The sequence below is a fragment of the Balaenoptera borealis genome, assembly GCF_965194805.1.
Source record: "Balaenoptera borealis genome assembly, chromosome: 8".
Lineage (NCBI taxonomy): Eukaryota > Metazoa > Chordata > Mammalia > Artiodactyla > Balaenopteridae > Balaenoptera > Balaenoptera borealis.
The window spans coordinates 27,664,664-27,686,505 of record NC_138865.1 but is presented as its reverse complement, the minus strand read 5'-3'; the positions used below and the strand labels follow the sequence as shown (position 1 = coordinate 27,686,505).

Genomic DNA, 21,842 nt, shown 5'->3' with positions numbered 1-21,842 from the left:
AAATCCTTAACTTAATCACATCTGCAAAGTCCCTATTGTCATGTGAAGTAACATATTCACGGGTTTCAGGAATTAGGATGTGGATACCTTTGGGGGTTATTATTCTGCCTACTACATCCAGTAAGAAAAGATGGGAGAGTAAAAGTAAAAAGAATGGCTTAAAATTTCTGAGTAAAAATGACTTACAATCTAGAATTAGCTATGAAATTACTGAGGGTAAAATAAAAATATTTCCGGACATGCAAGGTCTCAAAAAATTTACTTTCCACACAATACTTTCTAGAGAGCTACTGGAAAATATTCTCTAAAAATGAAAGCATAAATCAGGAAAGAGCCAGAAAGCAAGAGCTCCAATACTTGAGAGACATGAAAGGAATTCCTAGTATCATGCCAAAGGGAGACCCCCAAGTCAGTGGATGAGTATCAAACAGAGAGCAACTTCAAGCAGGTCAAAGACTCTAAAGGAAGCTTCTTTCAACAGCTGAAATAAATACCTATATTCTGGAGCCAAATTGCTTGGGTTTTACTTCTGGCTTCACCACTTACTAGCAGTGTGACCCAGGGCAAGTTACTTCTCTGTGGATCTGTTTCCTTCTCTGTAAAATGAGGATAATGATTATAGATACCTCAAAGGGGTTATGATTAAATCAGTTAATAGAGAGTGTTTATAGTGCCTAGCATATAGTAAGCACTATATTAATGTTTGTGATTACTGTTATTATCTAATATATTTTAACATATTGAGAAGATATTTATATACCTGGGAAGAATGTGAAGTTGAATTAGTGATCCAAATATGGAAAATGAAACAAATGATTCAACCAAACAATAATAAATTCCAGGTAAAACAAAAAATAGTGCATAAAAGGTAAAATAAATGGTTCAGCTGTGAATATAATTAAAATAATCATAATAATAAATACAGCCTATTGATTTACCCAAAATTATGATATACCTATATTAGAAGGAGGGGAAGAAGAAATGTGCATATAAGTGTTGAAGCCTTAAGTGTCTGAAAGAGAGTTAAATCCCTATTTTCCATTGTGCTAAGTCAGTAGAAACTGCCTAAAGCTGAAAACCAAAAGGTACCAATATAAACATGTTATTTAGACATAGGAACATAAATACTAAAAAAATTAGTTCAGTTGAGTTCAGAGTGATGTGATCACCTTTATGAAGCTGCAATTTGAGGGATAAGAGAGCAGCTAACAGGTGTTTTGTTATTTTTTTAAATGAAGCTTCAAAAAACTATTTGATTGAGTAAACATATCTATAACCTTAATGATACTCAAAATTAAATATTTACTTTTAAAAGTTAAAATGCAAAGAACAAAGAGGTAAAAAAATTGAAAAAAAGAAAGACCATGCTTAATATATAAATAACTCCTCCTTTTAAAAAAAATTCAGTGAACTGACTTCGACCCCTGGAAAAACAGGGTAGATGCACTTGTCCCTATTCACCCACTAAGTACATCTAGTAACCATAGACATTATCCATAAAGCAAACATAAGAAGACTGAAAGCTTAAAGAAAAAAAAGCAAACTGTCTAGGGACCTCAGGAACCAAGGAACTATACAGCATGAGTTTCCTGAAGTCTATTGACTCATACAGCCCTGACCAAGTACTAGAAAAGCCTACAACCCAGAAACACCAACAAGGGCACAACAAAAAAACTCAAAGAAAAGTCTGCTCTCTCTAGCTAAAAGACCAGGAAAGGGGCAATCTAGAAAGACAGAAAACCTTTAGGCAAAACATGCTCCAGCCAAACATAACAAATAAACAGAAAACTCTGGGCCTGATCCCATGCCCATCAGCAAAGACCCAGTGGGCAGCTTAGATTCCCACTCTTGCCTGGCTGAACAGAGGGGCCCCATCACACTCCAAGGGAGTGGTATGGAAAAAGAAAAAAACCAAGTGGAGTTTTGGGACTTTCATCCATGCATAGCAGTAATGAAAGAAAAAAATAGAACAATATCCCTCCTAAACATGATACAAAATCCTTAAAAAATATATTAGCAAATACAAATATATAAAAAGAAGTGTATGTCATGACCAAGTGGAAATTATTCAGAGGTTGCAAGGCAGGCTCAATATGTGAAAATCAATCAATGTAATCTACCGCAGCAATTAGCTAAAAAGGAAAATCACCTGACCATGTCAACTGATGCAGAAAAAGCAACTGACAAAATTCAACATCCATTCACTCAAAACTTTGCTTCACAAGGTGGTCCTTGCACAAGCAGCACTAACATCCTGTGGGAATCCCAGTCCTATTAAATCAGAATCTGGAGTCATGTGCAAGTGTGAGAAGCACTGCTTTGTAAGTCACTATAGAAAACCTGTTAGTACACTTCTAACAGGGTTGTTAAAGACACTGTCCTATCTCCATTCATCTGAAGATCTATCAAAAATTTTCTCAAACATCAAGAACCAGGAAATAGTTACTATAGATGAAATAAATTACTTTTCAACAATATAAACCATGTATTTCACTTCCATCATTGCTATGTCTTTCAGGAAGATCAGAGGCAATTTTACAGTTCAAAGTTCATAACTGTGTGAAGCCACACAACTCACATATACCTACAATCCAAGCTTGACTTGGAGTTGATAATCTCTTCTTTACTTTCTCTGATCTTAGTTTTCATTTATTTATACTTACACATTTACTGTATGGGTTAATAGATGCCTCCTAAAATCCACTAAAAAATAAAGAAAGCAACAAATAAATACATGAACAAATAAGAACTCACCAGGGACTTGGTCATTTCTGGTTCTTCTGGGAAAGGGGCAGAGATCTGAAAAAACAGATTGACAGAGGGACAGATGAGAGAAGGAAGTGTGTCAATGGCACACATGGACATATACATCATTTAGTGTCCATGCAACTGACCCAAAAACTTATTTCTACAACTACATCATAAAAAAATCATCCTGTGTTGCACAAAGATTTAAATCCAGTAGTTTTACCACAGCTAATACCAAAAAAGAAAAAAAAAGTTTAGAAACATCTTGATAACAATAATTGTGGACAGCTTTAAATACTTTATAGGGCATCCATAGACATAATGTCATGTAAAATTAAACTACTGTAGAAAAATATGTTAAAATGTTAAGTAAAAATAAAAATATGTACCAAACAGTATGAGTCCATTTTCATTGAACAATATGTGTGTACATACACACATACACACATACATGAATGCATTAATGCACATAGAGAAAATTATCTGGAAGGAAATATATGTTAACAGATATAATATTTGGGTGATGGTAAAATTATAAGTAATTTGAATGTTTATATTTTTCTTATTTGTTAGTAAAAAGCAAAGTAACTTTTTAATGATTTAGCTTTGAGCTTCTGTGACCAGCCCATCACAAGTAGTGAGAACATCCACAAGTAAGACCAAAAAAGGGAGACTGCTAGCTTTTTCATTGTTCTTTGCTTACAGTTCTTTTGGGGGGGGGGGGGGGCCACACCCCGCGGCTTGCGGGATCTTAGCTCCCAGAACAGGAATTGAACCTGGACCCAGCAGTGAAAGTGCTGAGTCCTAACCACTGAACCACCAGGGAATTCCCTCTTCCCATTCTTAAAAGGGAACTGTCAATGGAAACTTTGTCTTAACTACAATATAGTAAGTGGATTTGGTTCTAGTTAATAACAAACCTTAAGACCTAAGTCACTTACTGACTGAAGCCACTGTTTTCCAATTTTTTTATTGAGTTTTCTAACATAAAGAGTTGAATTATTAGTACAAGAAATACACATATACCTTCCATCTAGTTTCAACAATTAGTATTTTGCCATACTTGTTTAATCTTTCTATATACACATATAGTTACATGTAAATGCATACATATATATGAGTATACTAGTGTATATACATTTTTTTTTTGGCTGAACTGTTTGAAAGTTGCAGATGTCATGACACTTCATGCCTAAATTCATAACATCAATCTCCTAAAAGATTATTATCATGCCTGAGAAAATTATTAGCAATTCTATAACACTTTAATATTCAGCTCATATTCAAAATTCCCAGTTACTCAAAAAAACCTTTTCTTGTTGTTTTGTTGAAAGCATGTTCCAATCAAGACTCATACACTGGGGACTGTGTCCCTTTTACCCTAGACCTATCCTCCTCAGTATCTTTTTATGATGGACTTTTAAAATTTTTGCTTCTAACGTACACTTTCTAATATAAACAACATTTTGGTTACTTCTTTGCTAATTTTTTTGTGTGGTATAACTTATGTAAAGTACATGAATATTAAATATACAGCATTTTCCCCTATTTTTCACATCTGCCATCCAGATCAAGAGAGAGAACATTTCTAGCACCTTTGGAAAGTATTAGGGAATCAAACCATTGTTTTTGAAACTTGTCAAAAAGCAAAAGAGTCAGTCAAGCATAACCAAACACTTCATGAATGAATTTCTTTTTCTGCTTATATAATTATTCCAGCTACAAGTTGCCAACTAAAAATTGGCACTTGCCATCTGCTTCTACAAGGGTTAAGCCACTAGCCACTGCAGTTGCTGACCTTCAACACATCCTGAAAGGAGTTCAGGGTGGAGATCAGGAATGAGGCACTTGATGCTCTGGCAAAAACTGGCAGAACAGCCCTGCAGATAGTAAGATATTTTCAGGAGAATATTTTATGAGCCCAAATTCTTGCATCTTCTCATATCTAGAAAGGCATTAAAATCATTAACAGAGACATCTGCTCCTTGTGACTAGCAGCAACCTTCACAGGACTAGCAGCAAGACTTTGCTAAAATGTGTGCTTGACTGTACGTACCACCCCCTTCACCTGAATCATATATAATACTGACCCTCTCTCCTACCTCTCGGAGCAGTTTCTCAGAGCTATATAAAACAGTCTCCTGGGCTATAGTCCTCATTTTGCCCCAAACAAGACAACTCTCAACTCTCACATTATGCATTTTTTTAAGTCGACAAAGTAAAGGAATGGTAGAAATAGAAACGTCCATTTTGCACACATAATGAAATATGGATCTAAGAAACAATCATCAATGGCTGCTCACATCACAAAACAGATAATCAGACATTATGTGCCTCCTGATCAAGTATATCACCTGGGAAGTAGTCTTGCTCCCCAAAAAACAAAAACAAAAAAAGGAATCTGAATTTGATCAAGCCTCTAAATCTTACCAATCCAATCCACATAAAATGATACTTCAAATTGTATTGTAATTTTTTAAGGTGTGATAATAGCACCATGGCTATTTTTATTAAAGGAATTTTACATATTGAAATATTTATGGATAAAATGACAAAATCTTTGAGATTTGCTTCAAAATAATCCAGCAGAAGAGAAGAAATGTTGGAGGAAGGGATAGATGACAAATGACTGGGCATGAGTTGATAATTGTGAAAACTGATGGGTAATTGCGGCGTGAGGGCTTCTCTCTAGTTGTGGCGTGGGGTTTTTCTCTTCTCTAGTTATGGCACGTGGGCTCCAGAGCACATGGGCTTTGTAGTTTGCGGCACATGGGCTCTCTAGTTGAGGCGCACAAGCTCAGTAGCTGTGGTGCACGGGCTTAGTTGCCCCGTGGCATGTGGGATCCTAGTTCCCTGACCAGGGATCGAACCCACATCCCCTGCATCAGAAGGCGGATTCTCTACCACTGGACCACCAGGGAAGTCCCCTAAATGAAGCTTCTTTATACTACTTTCTCTACATTTGTATTTTTTTAATTTTCATAGGAAAAAAGTTTTAAAAAGTCATTTTTTAGATAACATCAGCTGAAAAAAATGCACAACCTAAAAGGTGAGAATTATGTTTTATTCGGCGGACTTGCTGAGAACTAAAGCCCAGGATGCAGCCTCTCAGATAGCTCTGAGGGACTGTTCCGAAAAGGTAAGGGAGGAGCCAGGATATATAGGAGTTTTTACAAAAAAAAAATAGGTAGTTGGAACATGAAAAGATTACTGTTAAAGAAAATCCACTCTAATGGCCTATATGGGAAAAGAATCTAAAAAAAAGTGGATATATGTATATGTATAACTGATTCACTTTGCTGTACACCTGAAACTAACACAACATTGTAAATCAACTATATCCAATAAAAATTTTAAAAAAAGAAAAGAAAAAGAAAATCCAGACATCTCAAGTTAATGAATTTAGCAGTTCTCTATGTATGGGAAGATTTGAGAGTCTGGGCTCATTAAATCATGGCTTTGATATGCACCTTAAATATCTAGGGCCAGTATCCTGGTTTTTTCCATCCTGAATCCCCTCAGGGTGCACAGTTGGGGGCGAGTACAGTGGCTGATGGATTGTTGACCACAACATCCTTTGTTTACTGATATGGCAGGTGACAACTTTCTTTGTCCACAATAATCAGAGAACTCTGACTACAGATTGAATATCAGATGACATTAGGGAGTTAATGTAACTTTTGTTAGGTGAGTAATGGCCTGGGGGTTATGTGGGGGGGGGAAAGTCCACATCCGTTGGATTTGCATGCTAAAGTATTTGTGGGTGAAATGACATGGTATCCAAGATTTGTTTTAAGATATTATAACTAAAACAAAGCAAGTGAGAAGAGATAGGTGAAACAACACTGGCAAATAGTTGATAATTATTGAGACTGGGTGATGAGGGCATTTGTAGGTTCATTACAACATTTTCTCTACTTTCCTGTATGTTTGAAATTTTCTATAATAAAAACTTAAAAAATTAAATCCTCTCCCACTACAGGGAACAGCCTTGGAGTACATGACATGAGCCATGCATTGTTCACATTGCAAAGGATCATGCTTTGTTTCAGCAAGTCCACCTCTGAGAAGATTCGTACTTCTGGGCTTCCCCCTCCCCACTCGCAGGAACTGTCACATTTCTGCCAAGCCAGGATTTGAACTGGATATGGAATCTATGAGACAAGCTCTTTTTGGCTGGCATGTTCACAATGAGCCTCACCTCTGTGTTTTCTTAAAACTCCAATCTTCCCAGGAACCCTAAGTTGAGTGAGGGTCCAAAGACTGCCAGTGATTATCAGGCCAAGTTGGGCTGGAGTCTGAAAAAATGATCCTGAAGGCTCAACTAAGTGGTCTGACCTCAGGGCTCTGTGGAAACACAAAGGGATTCTGACAGAGAGAGTGCCACTCAGTGACAGCCTCTCAGCTGTCCTCCCAAGAGTGCATCAAACAGCGTGGAACAGGGTGGCACAGGGGAAATATATGAGGTGTGGAGCCAAATCAATGTACATTTGAATCCCAGGTCTTCCACCTTCTAGCTGTGACAATCTGAAGAACTTACTTCAGTCTCAGTTCCTCATCCTTATAAGATAAACAAACCAATTTTATAATATTTGAAAAGCACTCAGTCCATGTGTGGCACATAAGTGCTTGTTAAATATTAATTACTGCTATTATTACAAAATCAGTAATCCACATAGAATGCAATTACTGTATCAAACATTATCTGACTTCACCAGCCCCTCAAGTCATCACCAACCGTGACACTCAGTTCCTCACTCCCACTCCTCAATCTGCTTACTACAGTTGTCAACTGCTGCACACTGACCTCACCCCAGTAGCCATTACTCACACATCAGAATCACTGGTTCCCTTGTCCTGCTTTCCACAGGCCGCAATTGAGGCAGAAGATAGATGGGTTCCAGGCTAGACGTTTACAACTAGCCTCTGTTTATATTTCTTGAGGCAAGAAATAGATGGGCTCCAGGTTAGACATTTACAGCCATCTTCCTGTTTACACTTCCAGATAGAAATAACACAGGAACAGGGTAAACAGCTGCACTTTGCCTCCAGTGGACACTTTAAGATAACAGTAATGGCAGGGGCAGATAGGAGCTGAGTCCTGCCCAGATAAACGATAAATAGACCACATATTTCTCATGTTTGAGGTCAAGGAGACCTCCCCAACTACACATGCATAGAAAGGCTCCTCAGGGGTCAAAAAAGGGAGGGGGTGCCACCCCATAATAGGTGATGTCAACCTTCCCACAGGCTTCTGCACTGGAATCCACCTTGGCAAAAAGATGTGCATGCATGTGACGGTGGGACCTAGGATAGGTCAGGTGTGGAAAAAGAAGTGAGATAACTGGTCAAAGATAAGAAAAGATCCAGACGAAATGCCTTATGTAAATGATTTAACCACCTCTTTACTTCACTCCTCCTCATTAGGGAGGACGCCCATACTCTTTCTCTCCGGGTGTGTATCTCTGCCTTGCTTCTGTCTTAACTACACGAACTGTTTCTCTGTGTCTCTCCCATATGTTGTGCTGTGTCTCTAATAATAAACTTTGTACCTGTTTTTACGGTTTCTGCCTCCTTGAAACATTCTTGCTTTCAAACGGGGCAAGAGCCAGGGAAACTTTGCCCTTGCTGGTCTAGGGGCTAGGATTCTTGGTTTTCATCCAGGCTACCCAGGTCCAATTCCTGGGCATGGAACTAGGATCTCGCTTCAAGCCACTACTCACTGCTGTCTCCATGAGATCACAATCACTCGTTCTATAGTCCCTGATCACAGAACCTCCAACATCTCTACCTCATGGTCCTGGTTCTACATCAATCATGCCCTGAAAAGGAAAAACTCCTCTTGTGTGTTTTTCCTCTATTCTCAACACTTCTGGCCACCAAGTGTGTGTGTGTGTGTGTGTGTGTATTGTGTGTGTTGGGAGGAGGGGTCCCCAAACCAAGCAATTCTACAACACCAGCTGGGTGTCCTACAATTTAACTCAGTTCTGACACCATCTACTTAAGAGTTAGCACTAGATCACACAGGTTAAGGGCTTAGTCCTATGAGACTGTCCCACCCCAACTTCAGATGCCAATCACAAGTTCAGGTTGTTACTTGTGCTCTGACCAATCGGTTATAATCAGAGGTTCCCATGACCTCCTCCTCAGTCTCCATTAATTTGCTAGAGCAGCTCATAGAACTCAAGAAAATATTTTACTTATTAGATTACCAATTTATTATAAAAGAATATAACTCAGAAACAGCCAGGTAGAATAGAAGAGATGGTTATGGCAAGATACGTCAGAAGCAGTGCATCACTCTCCCAGAATCTCCACATGTTCAATCCAGAAACTCTCCAAAACCCACCCTTTTGGGTTTTTATAGAGGCTTCACTATGTACAAATGATTGATTAAATAACTGGCCATTGGCGACTGATTCAACCTCCAGCCAGGGAGTGGGTTTCAAGTTCTAAAACTCTAATAATTTGCTTGGTTCCCCTGGCAACCAGCCCCCATCCAGCAATTCACTAGGGGCTTTCCAAACATCACTTCAGGTGTGGTTGAAAGGAACTTTTTATAGTAAAAAACTCCCACTAATTTCACCCTATCCCTTTGGTGCTATTTCAAGACACAGGAACAAAAGAAGCCCCTATAGCCCTTATCACTTAGGAAATTATAAAGGCATTAGGAGCTATATGCTGGGAACTGTGGATGAAAACCAAAATATATATTTCTTATTATATCACAATACCACATGTACCAATAACTGGTCTCCACACTTTTATCACTACTGTCGACTGAAAAAAAAATGCACAGGCTAAAAGGTGAGGATTATTATTTATTCGGCAGACTTACTGAGGGCTTAAGCCCAGGATACAGCCCCTCAGATAGCTCTGAGGGACTGTTCCAAAGAGGTAAGGTAGGAGCCAGAATATACATGAGTTTTTGCAAAACAAAACAAAACCAAAACCATCTAATTGGAACATCAAAAGATTACTGTCAATTAAAGAAAATCCAGACATCTCCAGTTAATGAATTGAGCCCTTTCCTATATATGGGAGATGCAAGAGTCTGGGCTCACTGAAATCATTCCTTTGACATGCATCTAACTATCTAGGGCCAATATCCTGCTTTTCCCCATTCTGGATTCCCCTCTGGATGCACAGTTGGGGGTGGCTGCAGTGGCTGATGGCTTGATAGCCACACCATCCTTTGTTTACTGAAATGGCAGGCAGTGTTCTTTGTCCACACTACCCACAAAGCATCTCCATCAGTGATCCCAAGACTGCAATTCCAGACATACCTGCACCTGCGATGGACTCTGAGAAATCACCCAAGGACTCCTACCACTATCCACACCATTCACTAGGCCTACACCATTAGCCTTTCCAACAAATTTACATGCAAACACGCACACCAGTTGGAGCTCAATCAGTGAACAAACCTAGGAATATTCTTGAATTTTAAAGGTAAATTTTAAAATCTAAAACACATCTAAATCTAAATCATGTGTGAAAGAACAGATTATTTACAGAAAAAGAATTAAGAAGATCAAGATGCCCCATCTGCAGTAATGAAAGCTAACTGACATCAGAAGCAGCATCTAAAGAACCACTTCTCTGTTAGGGCCAAAGACATTTTCAGAAATAAAACACTTGCAGAATATCTCTTATCATTACCTGAGGAAAATACCCACAAAAGTATTCCAAACAAATGTAAAATAAATCAGATGAGAAACAGCAAATAGAAACATTGTTCAGCAATAATTTTTGCAAGAGATATATAATTATTAAAAAAAGATGATGACAATGTGATAAGGAAGCCATTAAATGGAAAATTAATAATACTATCCTATGACAAAACATTTCTAACTATCTCAGGAAAAAAACAGGAGTTATCTGGGGTGTAGAATGGAAACAATGAACAGAAATTTCATCAACCCAATAAAAGTATGAAAAAGGAAAAGAAAATGAGTTAAAATAAATAGTAAACATTAAAACAGAAGGTATAAAAATCAGGTAAATCATTATTACACTAAACTGAAAAGGTAAAATTATCCTATTGACAAACAAAGACTAGGTTATAGGTTGGATTTGAGAAAACCAAAATGTATCTATTATAAGTAGTTAACCTAAACAATGAGGCAAATAGAAATATAAAATAAAGCCCTGGACAAAGGTAAATCATCCAAATGAAATGAATGTGAAAGCAGGGATAGCAATATAAATACCAAAGTGAAATTCAAAATTGAAATTGCTTTTTGTTGAAAAGAGGGATCCTATAATAATAGCATCCAATAAATGAAAAAAATGATACAATATGCATTAACCATTAGGTTTATGCACGTCTCTCCCCCAAACACACACAAATAAAGCTAGCAAAAAAGCACATAGAACTACAAAGTGAATTATTAGTGAGAGATTACTATTATACCTTTTTCAGAATGTGATGAATCAAGTAGACCAAAAATAGGAAAGAAAAAAACTTGAAAAATACGAACAGGCTATATTTAATATACATTAAGAGAAGTTTGTACCACACAAACAGAAAACATACTTTCTCCTATAGCCATTGAACAAAGTTCAATGTAACTTGTGTAACTTGTCTTCAAGGAAAATCTTGATAAATTTTTAAAAGTTGAGACTTTGTAGTCTACAGTTTATGACAATATAATAAAATTTAAAATAAACAATTAAAACATATCAATAATTTGGGAATGAAGAAACTCCAATAACTCAGGATCAAAGTGGAACATCAAACTGAAATTATACATTTCAAAGATAAAGATGTATATAAAAGAAACTTTATACCTCTAAACGTATCCAGTATAAAACTGGGAAAATAAGGGAAAGAATGACAATTCACATAAAACGGAGATAAAAGAGAAACTATCTAAAAAGAAAAAGATAAAATTAATATAAAAACAGTAGAGAGTATAAACACAATTGGTACTTCAAAATGACCAGTAAAGTAAACCTTGAGATGACTGATAGTAAAAAAGGGAAAGAAAAATGATACATAAATATTATGAATGACACAGTAGCTACTAATCTGGATATGGAAGGGATCAAAATAAGGTAAATTGAAATGCAACCCCATATATTTTTTAAATCTCTAGCAAAGTGTACCATGATAATGATAAAGAAAATTTTCACATATTGAGGTATGGGGAAGTCATTCTGGATTATACATGATTCTGCCTGAACTTGCGTGAACACACACAGCACATCTGCTTTAACCATTAAAGTAAAGAAGTCTGTTTCGAAGATAAAAATAAATAACTCCCTTCCCATGGCATCCCCTTCCTAGACACCAGGGTCCTGCTGTCTCACTTTATATGTACTAAATCTGGTGCTCTTAAGACCTTGAAGGAATATATCCCTGTCATGTTTGATGTATGATTTTTGTTCTGATAAGGTATAAGACTATGCTGAAAATCATGCTTCAACCCAGCTGTTTCTCAGAGCCTTCTGAGACGCTATCTCCTGGGCTACAGTCCTCAGTTTGGCTCAAATAAAACTCTTTTCTACTCCTATTATGATTATTTATTGATTATTTCCATCGACAACTTTTAAAATATCAGGAATAGAAACAAACCAGTAAGCAGAAAAAAGAGAGGAAATCAATGAAGATCTAGCATCCTTCCCCCTCAGAGCCTTCATTACTCAGGCCCCACAGTTATCCTCCCCACCCCCCACAGACTCCGGGAATCCGTCCAGAGATCCAACATCAAAGATCCCACAGACCCCATCACTCCTCCTGGGAATCCACCATTATAGACCCCATCACTCCCACCCCATGTCTCCGCGGATCCACCATTAAAGACCCCACTATCAATCTGCCGGGAAGCCACCATCAAGACCACACCGACCCCTATTATTCCATCCACTGACCGCCTCCATCACTGACCCGATTGTTCTTCACGGACATCAGCGACACCTCTTCATTCAGCCCTCGGAAACCCCCGGCACTCACCAGCCCCTCACCCACGCTCTTTCAAGACAGTGGTCATTTAATCACTGGAACGACAACAGCACCCACTTCCTTCTTCTGGATCCCTCCCTGTCCTTGCGGAATTCCTTAGGCGCCTCCTGGGTGTGCGCATGCTCAGTAGCGGCTTCTTTGCCAAAACTTGCCAGTATCCAACATGGCGCTCTGCTGAACCCCGCCCCTCTCTAAATGTCTTAAATTTGAAGTCATTATGGCTGCGCCCCTGTAGTCACTCAGGCCTGTGGGCGGCCATGTTGAAGTGACGTAGACTTGTGTGTAGTTAAAGAGTTGTCAGGAGGAAAGGTGGACCAGAGGTATGTATCCTGGAATTAAACCAGGAACAACCCAGAGTTCTGGGTGACCAGAGTCAGTCACCCCAAGCAGCCCCAGGCCTTTTCCCTACTCCTGTGGCTTCAAACACCGTCAAACAATAATATCTAATCAGCAATTATTAAACACTCCACCCCCAAACAGTAGAATAAACATTCTATGCAAGCACCTATAGAGCATTTACCAAGGGATACCATAAGCTGGGCTGTAAAACAAATCTTATCAAATTTAATAGAACTGAAATCTTAGAGAGTATTGATGGAAATAATCAGTAAACAGTCTAACACAGGAATATAAAAGAGTTTTATTTGAGCCAAACTGAGAACTGTAGCCCAGGAGACAGCTTCTCAAATAGGTCTGAGGAACCACTCCCCTGAAGCATGGTTTTTAGCATAAGCTTAAACCTTAACAGAACAAAGAGCATACATCAAATATGACAGGGGTATATTCCTTCAAGCTTTCAAAAGAGACAGATTTATTACATATACAGCAAGAGAGCAGGACCCTGGTGTCTGGAAAGGGAACTTTATCTTCGAGGGAGTGTTAACACTGGATGCTATAGGATGGGAGTTATTTATCCTTATCTTTGAAACAGACATTCTTTGCCTTAATGGTTAAAGCAGATGCGCTGTATGTACTTGACAGGCCATGAGTCAGGCTGCTTTAGTTCACCCAAAGTTCAGGCTGAACCATGTATAAGCCAAAATGAATTCTCCATACCTCAGTATGTGAAAATTTTCTCCATCAGGAGTATGTTCCCTGGACACAATAGAATCAAACAAGAAATCAGTAACAGAAAGACAATGGGAAATTAACACTTGTAAATTAAACAACACAATTCTAAATAATCCATGGGTCAAAAGAGAAGACTCAAGGAAATTTAAAAAATATATTGAAATGAATGAAAGTGGAAAAAAAATGTATCAAAATTTGTACTTTGCAAGTAAAGTAGTGGTGAGAGGAATTTTATACTGCTAAATGTTTACATTAGAAAAGAAGAAAATTCTCGAATCAATAACCTAAGTTCCCACATTAATAAACTGGAAGAGGAAGAGCAAAATATAAACAAGAAGGAAGTAAATAATAAAAATATGAGCAAAAAATAATACAATTGAAAAAACAATAAACAATAGAGAAAACAAAACAATAAGCTAGTTCTATGGAAAGTGTGATAAAATTGACAAGCCTCTAGAAGAGACGTAAGTTACCAAAAACAAGAATGAAATATAAGATACCACTGTAGATCCTACAGATAACAAAAGAATAAAAAGAGAATACCAATAGAACTACCATATGACCCAGAAATCCCACTATTGGGCTTATACCCTGAGAAAACCATAACTCAAAAAGAGTCATGTAACACAATGTTCATTGCAGCTCTATTTACAGTAGCCAGGACATGGAAGCAACATAAGTGTCCATCGACAGATGAATGGATAAAGAAGATGTGGCACATATATACAATGGACTATTACTCAGCCATAAAAAGAAACAAAATTGAGTTATTTGTAGTGAGGTGGATGGACCTAGAGTCTGTCATACAGAGTGAAGTAAATCAGAAAGAGAAAAACAAATACCGTATGCTAACACATATATATGGAATCTAAAAAAAAAAAAAATGGTCATGAAGAACTTATGGGCAGGATGGGAATAAAGACGCAGACCTACTAGAGAATGGACTTGAGGACATGGGGAAGGGGAAGGGTAAGCTGGGACAAAGTGAGAGAGTGGCATTGACATATATACACTACCAAATGTAAAATCGATAGCTAGTGGGAAGCAGCTGCATAGCACAGGGAGATCAGCTCGGTGCTTTGTGACCATCTAGAGGGGTGGGATAGGGAGGTTGGGAGGGAGATGCAAGAGGGAGGAGATATGGGGATATATGTATATGTATAGCTGATTCACTTTGTTATAAAGCAGAAACTAACACACCATTGTAAAGTAATTATACTCCAATAAAGATGTTAAAAAAAAAAGAGGATACCAAAAACCATTCTACACACATAAATTTGACAACTTAGAAAAATACACCAATTGCTCATAAAAGCACAAACTCCAACAACTTTCACAGCAAAAAATAAATATGTTGAGTAGCCCTATAATTGAAGTCAAAATTTAAACATCTGAAAATGAAATCTTCAGACCCAGATGTCTTCATTGGAGATTTCTAACAAACATTTAAACATTAACACAAATTCTACACAATCTCTTTCAGAACAAACAATAAAAAGGAACACATTCCAACTAACTTCATGAGGTCAGTATTGCCCTGATACCAAAATGAAAGACAGTACCAAAAAAACAAAAAAAGAATGCAGATCAATATACTTCATGAATGTTGATAAGGAAAAAATCCTTAACAAAGTATTAGCAAATAGAATTTTTAAATATGTTAAAAATAAAATTCAGCTGAGTAAATTTTAAAGATCTTATTGGCTTTATTCAACGATTCATGAATCTGGCAGCATCCAACCTAGCAGATAGAAAGGAGCTTTCTAGCAGATAGAAAGGAGCTCTGAGAAGCTGTGCAAATGAAATTTTTTTATGGGCAGAAGAGAGCAGAAACAAGGAAGTTACATTAGGCAGAAAGCAGATTGGTTATTGCAAGATTACTTTCCTTTAGGGAATGACAGGGATCTATCAGGCAGATTACCTAACAAATGCTGATCAGGTGATTCCGTATTGACTGGCTTAAGATTTTATTTCTTGGAGAGCTGAAACTGTAATTAAGGTATGTGTCAGTTTGGTGACATGATGTTTAGCATAAGTGACTCCATTTTGGGCCTGTTATTTTGTTTTTAACAAATATATAAAAAATAATCACACACTATTACCAAGTGGTGTTTATTAAGTCATGGAATAAATTAAATCAATGTAATCAATCATTGTAATCCATCATATTAACAGGATAAAATTAAAGATATCACATGATCACATCAATTGATGCAGAAAAGGCATTTGACAAAATTGAACAGTCATTTCTTGTTTTCTTTTAACTGTCAGGAATTAAGAGTAGAGGTGAACTTCCTAACTTCATAAGTTAGGGGGGGAAACTATAGCTAATATCAAATTAAATTATGAAAGACTGAATGCTTTCCCCCTAAGTTTGGGAACAAGGCAAATATGTTTGTTCTCACCACTCTAATTCTACCTAGCCCTGGAAGACCCAGCCAGCTCAATAAAATAATTTTGAGACAAAATAAAGTGGAAATCATTCTACTCATTTTTTAGACTTATTATATAGCTACAGTAGTCAAGACAGTGTGATATTAGCAAAGAGATAGACAGTTCAAAGAAAAAGAATTGGGAACCCAGAAATAGTACACAAGTACAGCCAACTGATTTTTGACAAAGTTGCAAAAACAATTCAATGGCAGAAGGATAGTCTTTCCAACTGTAACAGAGGAAGAACAGAACTAACACCAAGTTGGAACAGCCTCCCTCATTTTTTAGCTTATACTCTATTACTCTAGTCCTGCACATAAAGAGTTAAATATTAGAGAAATATTGCTTGTGCCCAAATAGCTCATTAAGTTCCCTGAGGAAAGTTTCCATCCCCTGGTCCTGAGATAGTTATGACTACTACTTGTTGTAGATAAGTTCGCTTTCAGCCCAGAAATCTTGCTAATAAGCAGAGATAAGAATGGTAGAGTAAAAATAACTGCTAACAATTTTAAGTTGTTACAGGAGGCTTGTGATCCAGCCTACATGAACAAGCAGAAAGACAACGAAATGTTATGCTTCCCTTGAAGGCCAGGTGGCTCCAAGAAGTCTGCACTCCACTTTTACCCTTTAATCCTCCTGCTTCCCCTTTCCCTTAACATAAAAGAAGCCTGAATTCTATTCCAAGTTAAGGTGGTTCTTTAGGACATTAGCCAGCCATCTTCTCGATTTTCTGACTTTCCAAATAAAGTCTCTGTTCCTTGCCCCAATACCTTGTCTCTCGACATATTGGCCTGTTGTGGGCAAGCAGTACAAGCTTAGACATGGTAACACAACAAATGGTTCGGAAGCTGTGATATTGCGATTTATAAAAAGAAATATATATATTTGGTCTTTGGCCCCCCACTCCTGGCACAAAGCTACTAAAACATTTGGAATTTCCTGAGTGATAAGAATGAAAAAGTTGTCTTTTGTTATATTAATGAGGTGACTTTGGGAAAACACCTAAGGATGGGGGCTAGTTATCAGGGGAGCTAACCAGGGGACCCTGAACTCCTACCTTTCAGTCTCACCCCACTGACCTCCAGAGAGGGGAGAGAGTCTGAATCAAGCACCAGTGGCCAACAATTTAATCAATCATGCCTATGAAATGACACCTCCATAAAAATCCAAAAAGGTGGGGTTCAGAGAGTTTCTGAATTGGTGAACACATGGAGATTTGGGAAGAGTGACGCTCTCAGAGAGGACATGGAAGTGCAGTGCTTATTCCCCATACCTTGCCCTTTTATAATAAACTGGTAATCTAGTAAGTAAAATGTCTCTCTGAGTTCTGTGAGCCACTCTAGCAAATTAATGGAAACCAAGGAGGAGATCACGGGAACCTCTGATTTATAGCCAGTTTGTCAGAAGTACATGTAACAAAAACTTACTTACCATTGGAATCTAAAGTCTGGGAGGGAGTAGGGGGGCAGCATAGGGGGGAGCACTTAACCTGTGAAATCCACTACTATCTCCAGGTAGAGAGAAAGGTACTCTTTAAACTTACACAATGTTATATATCAATTATTTCTGACAAGGGATTGATATCCAAAATATATAAAGAACTCATACAGCTCAATAGCAAAAAGACATAATTCAATTAAATAATGGGAAAAGGATCTGTATAGACCTTCATATGTATATATAATGGAAAATTATTAATCCATAAAAAGAAGGAAACCCTGCCATTTGCAACATCATGGATGGACCTTGAGGGCATTATGCTAAGTGAAATAAGTCAAACAGAGAAAGACAAATACTGTATGATCTCACTTATATTTGAAAATTTTAAAAAGAAAGAAGGAAAAAATTGAACTCAGACAAATTCGTGGTTGTCAGCCATGGGGGTGGGGGTGGTTGAATGAGGTGAAGGGAGTCAAAAGGTACAAACTTCTGGGACTTCCCTCGTGGCACAGTGGTTAAGAATCTGCCTGCCAATGCAGGGGACATGGGTTTGAGCCCTGGTCTAGGAAGATCCCACATGCCATGGAGCAACTAAGCCCGTGCACCACAGCTACTGAGCCTGCACTCTAGAGTCCGTGAGCCACAACTACTGAGCCCATGAGCCACAACTACTGAAGCCCACATGCCTAGAGCCCATGCTCCGCAACAAGAGAAGTCACCGCAATGAGAAGCCCATGCACCGCAATGAAGAGTAGCCCCTGCTAGCTACAACTACAGAAAGCCCACGCACAGCAACAAAGATCCAACGGAGCCATAAATACATACATACATACATACATACATACACACATACATACATTTATTTTTTAAAAAAGGTACAAACTTCCAATTATAAAATAAATGAGTCCTGGGGACATAATGTACAGTATGGTGAAAATAGTTAATAATAGTGTACTGTATATTTGAGAGTTGCTGATGGTAGATATTAAAAGTTCTCATCACAAGAAAAAAATTGTTACTGTGAGGTAATGGATATAATTAGACTTATAATAGTGATCATTTTGTTATATATATATGCACTATGTATACATATATATCAAGTCATTATGTTGTACACCTGAAACTGATATGTTATATGTCCATTATATCACGATAAAAAACTGTAATTGTGCGAGATGATGGATGTATTAACTAACCTTGTGTGGTAATCATTTTCTAATATATATGTGTATCAAATCATTACACGGTACAGCTAAAGTTTACATAATGTTATATATTAATTATTTCTAAATAAAGCTGTGGATTCAAACTAAACAAAAAAAAATTTTAAGACACAAATAGATCAAATTAAAGTAACAGAGAAAGATATAGCATGCTAACATAAATCAAAATAAAGCTAGAGGTTTTGCACAGCAAAGGAAACCATCAAAAAAAATGAAAAGAGGGGACTTCCCTGGCTGTCCAGTAGTTAAGACTTTGCCTTCCAGTGCTGGGGTGCAGCACTGGGGTTCGATCTCTGGGCAGGGAGCTAAGATCCCACATGCCTCATGACCAAAACACCAAAACATAAAACAGAAGTAATATTGTAACAAATTCAATAAAGACTTTAAAAATGGTCCACATCAAAAAAATCTTTTTAAAAAAATTAAAAGACAACCTACTGAATGGGTGAATATATTTGCAAATGCTATTGCTGATAAGGGGTTAATATCTAAAATATATAAAACTCACTATCAAAAAACAAACAAACAAACAAACCAATCTAAAAATGGGCAGAGGGAAATTCCCTGGTAGTCCAGTGGTTAGGACTTGGTGCTTTCACTGCCTTGGGCCAGGGTTCAATTCCTGGTCGGGGAACTAAGATCATGCAAGCCATGTGGCATGGCCAAAAAATAAAAGGGAGTGGGGCAGAAGATCTGAATAGACATTTTTCCAAAGAAGACTTACAGATGGTTAACAAGCACAGGAAAAGATGCTCAACATCATTAACCATCAGAGAAATACAAATCAAAATTGCAATGAGATACCACCTCACACCTGTCAGAATGGCTACTATCAAAAAGAACACACAAAAAAAATAAAAAAATTTTAAAAATTTAAAAAAAAGAACACAAATAACAAATGTTGGCAAAGATATGGAGAAAAAAGGAACACTTGTACACTGTTGGTGGGAATGTAAATTGGGGCAGCCACTGAGGAAAACAGTATGGAGGTTCCTCAAAAAACTAAAAATAAAACTACCATATGGGGCTTCCCTGGTGGTGCAGTGGTTAAGAATCCACCTGCCAATGCAGGAGACGCAGGTTCGAGCCCTGGTCTGGGAAGATTCCATGTGCCATGGCACAACTAAGCCAATGGGCCACAACTACTGAACCTGTGCTCTAGAGCCTGCAAGCCACAACTACTGAGCCCACGCACCACAACTACTGAAGCCCACGCACCTAGAGTCCCTGTTCTGCAACGAAGAGTAGCCCCCGTTCGCCACAATTAGAGAAAGCCCACACCCAGCAATGAAGACCCAACACAGCCAAAAATAAATAAATAAAATAAATAAATTTATTTTTAAAAAAAGCTACCATATGATCCAGCAATTCTACTTCTGGGTATAAATCTGAAGAAAATGAAAAAACTTAATTCAAAAAGATACATGTACCCCAATGTTCATAGCAGCATTATTTACAATAGCCAAGATATGGATGCAACCTAAGTGTCCATCAACAGATTGAACGGATAAAGAAGACATATGAATATATATTCACACAGATGTATGAATACATATATATATGTTCATACACATATACATACAATGGAATACTACTCAGCCATAAAAAAGAATGGAATCTTGCCGTTTGCAACAACACGGATGGGCCTTGAGGGTATTATGCTAAGTGAAATAAATCAGACAAAGACGAATACTGTATGATTTCACTTATCTGTGGAATCTGAAACAAATGAACAACAACAAAAACACAAACCAGAAAGACTCATAGATACAGAAAACAAACAGATGGTTGCCAGAGGAGAGGAGGATGGGGGGTTGAGTGAAATAGGTAAAGGAGATTAAGAGGTACAAACTTCTAGTTACAAAATAACTGAGTCATGGGGATGAAATGTACAGCATTAGGAATATAGTCAATAATATTGTAATAACTTTGTATGGTCACCGATGGTAGCTAGACTTACTGTGGTGATCATTTTGTAATGTACAGAAATATTGAATCACTAAGTTGTGTACCTGGAACTAATATAGTGCTGTAGGTCAATTATACTTCTATTTTTTAAAAGGATATATAATCACAGTATTCTAAAAGGTTCTGCAGTGAACTATATTTACATTGTTATAATGATGCAAACACTAATTATTGATATAATTTAAAGTATGATAAAATTTTTGGATAGAAGATGAGGAATGAGGGGAGGAGGTATTAAATTTTCATCTCATAATATTTATAAATTTAAAGATTGCTTTTTTCTTTTCTATTTATTGTATCTATGTGAGATAATAGATGTTAACTAAACCTTATTGTGGTAATCATTTCACAATATATGTAAATCAAACCACCATACTGTACACCTTAAACTTACTTATACAGTAATGTGTGTCAATTATTTCTCAATGAAACCAGGAAAAAAAAACTGGTAGAACTGAAAAGAGAAATAGTCAAATTCACTGTTACTATTGGAGACTTCAGTATTCCTCTATCACTAATTGAAAGATCCTATAGGCATAAAATCAGTAATGATATATTTGAACTCACCAGCACCATCAATCCACAGGACATAATTGACATTTACAAAATAATTCATCAAACAACAGCAGAATACACATTGAACTCAAGCTCACATGGAACATTCACCAAGATAGATCACATTCTGGGCCATTAAACAGGTCTTAACAAATTTACAGGAATACAAATTAAATAAAGTATGTTCTCAGACAACAGTGGAATTAAACTAGAAATCAGCAACAAAAAAGGAGCTGAAAAATTCCAAAATTTTTGGAGACTTTGCAACACATTGCTAAATAACACATGTATCAAAAAAGTCTTAGGAGAAAATTTTAAAGTATTTTGAAAGTATAATTCATCAAAAGTTATGAGATGCAGCAAATTAGTGCTTAAAGGGAAACTTATGATATTAAATGCATAGATTAAGAGAGAAGAAACAGCTAAAATCAATAATC

The 21,842-nt window shown here is 37.2% G+C and overlaps 1 protein-coding gene across 12 annotated transcripts in view; it reads right to left on the bottom strand.

The window, feature by feature from the left end:
- ZNF484 (zinc finger protein 484) overlaps positions 1-20,933 on the bottom strand; it is a 36,216-nt gene extending 15,283 nt beyond the window's left edge. For 3 of the 12 annotated variants that reach the window (XM_082400911.1, XM_082400912.1, XM_082400922.1), the window contains exons 1-2: positions 12,641-20,933; positions 2,755-2,799 (exon numbers count right to left, since the gene is read on the bottom strand). In XM_082400911.1, coding sequence (XP_082257037.1) covers positions 2,755-2,799; positions 12,641-12,661 — 66 coding nt within the window. In that variant the 5' untranslated portion in view covers positions 12,662-20,933. Of the gene's footprint in view, positions 1-494; positions 597-2,754; positions 2,800-6,949; positions 7,096-12,624 lie in introns of all 12 variants that reach the window. The other 9 variants (XM_082400916.1, XM_082400913.1, XM_082400914.1 and 6 more) reach the window with 5 other exon arrangements.
- Between the last annotated feature and the right edge of the window lie 909 nt (positions 20,934-21,842).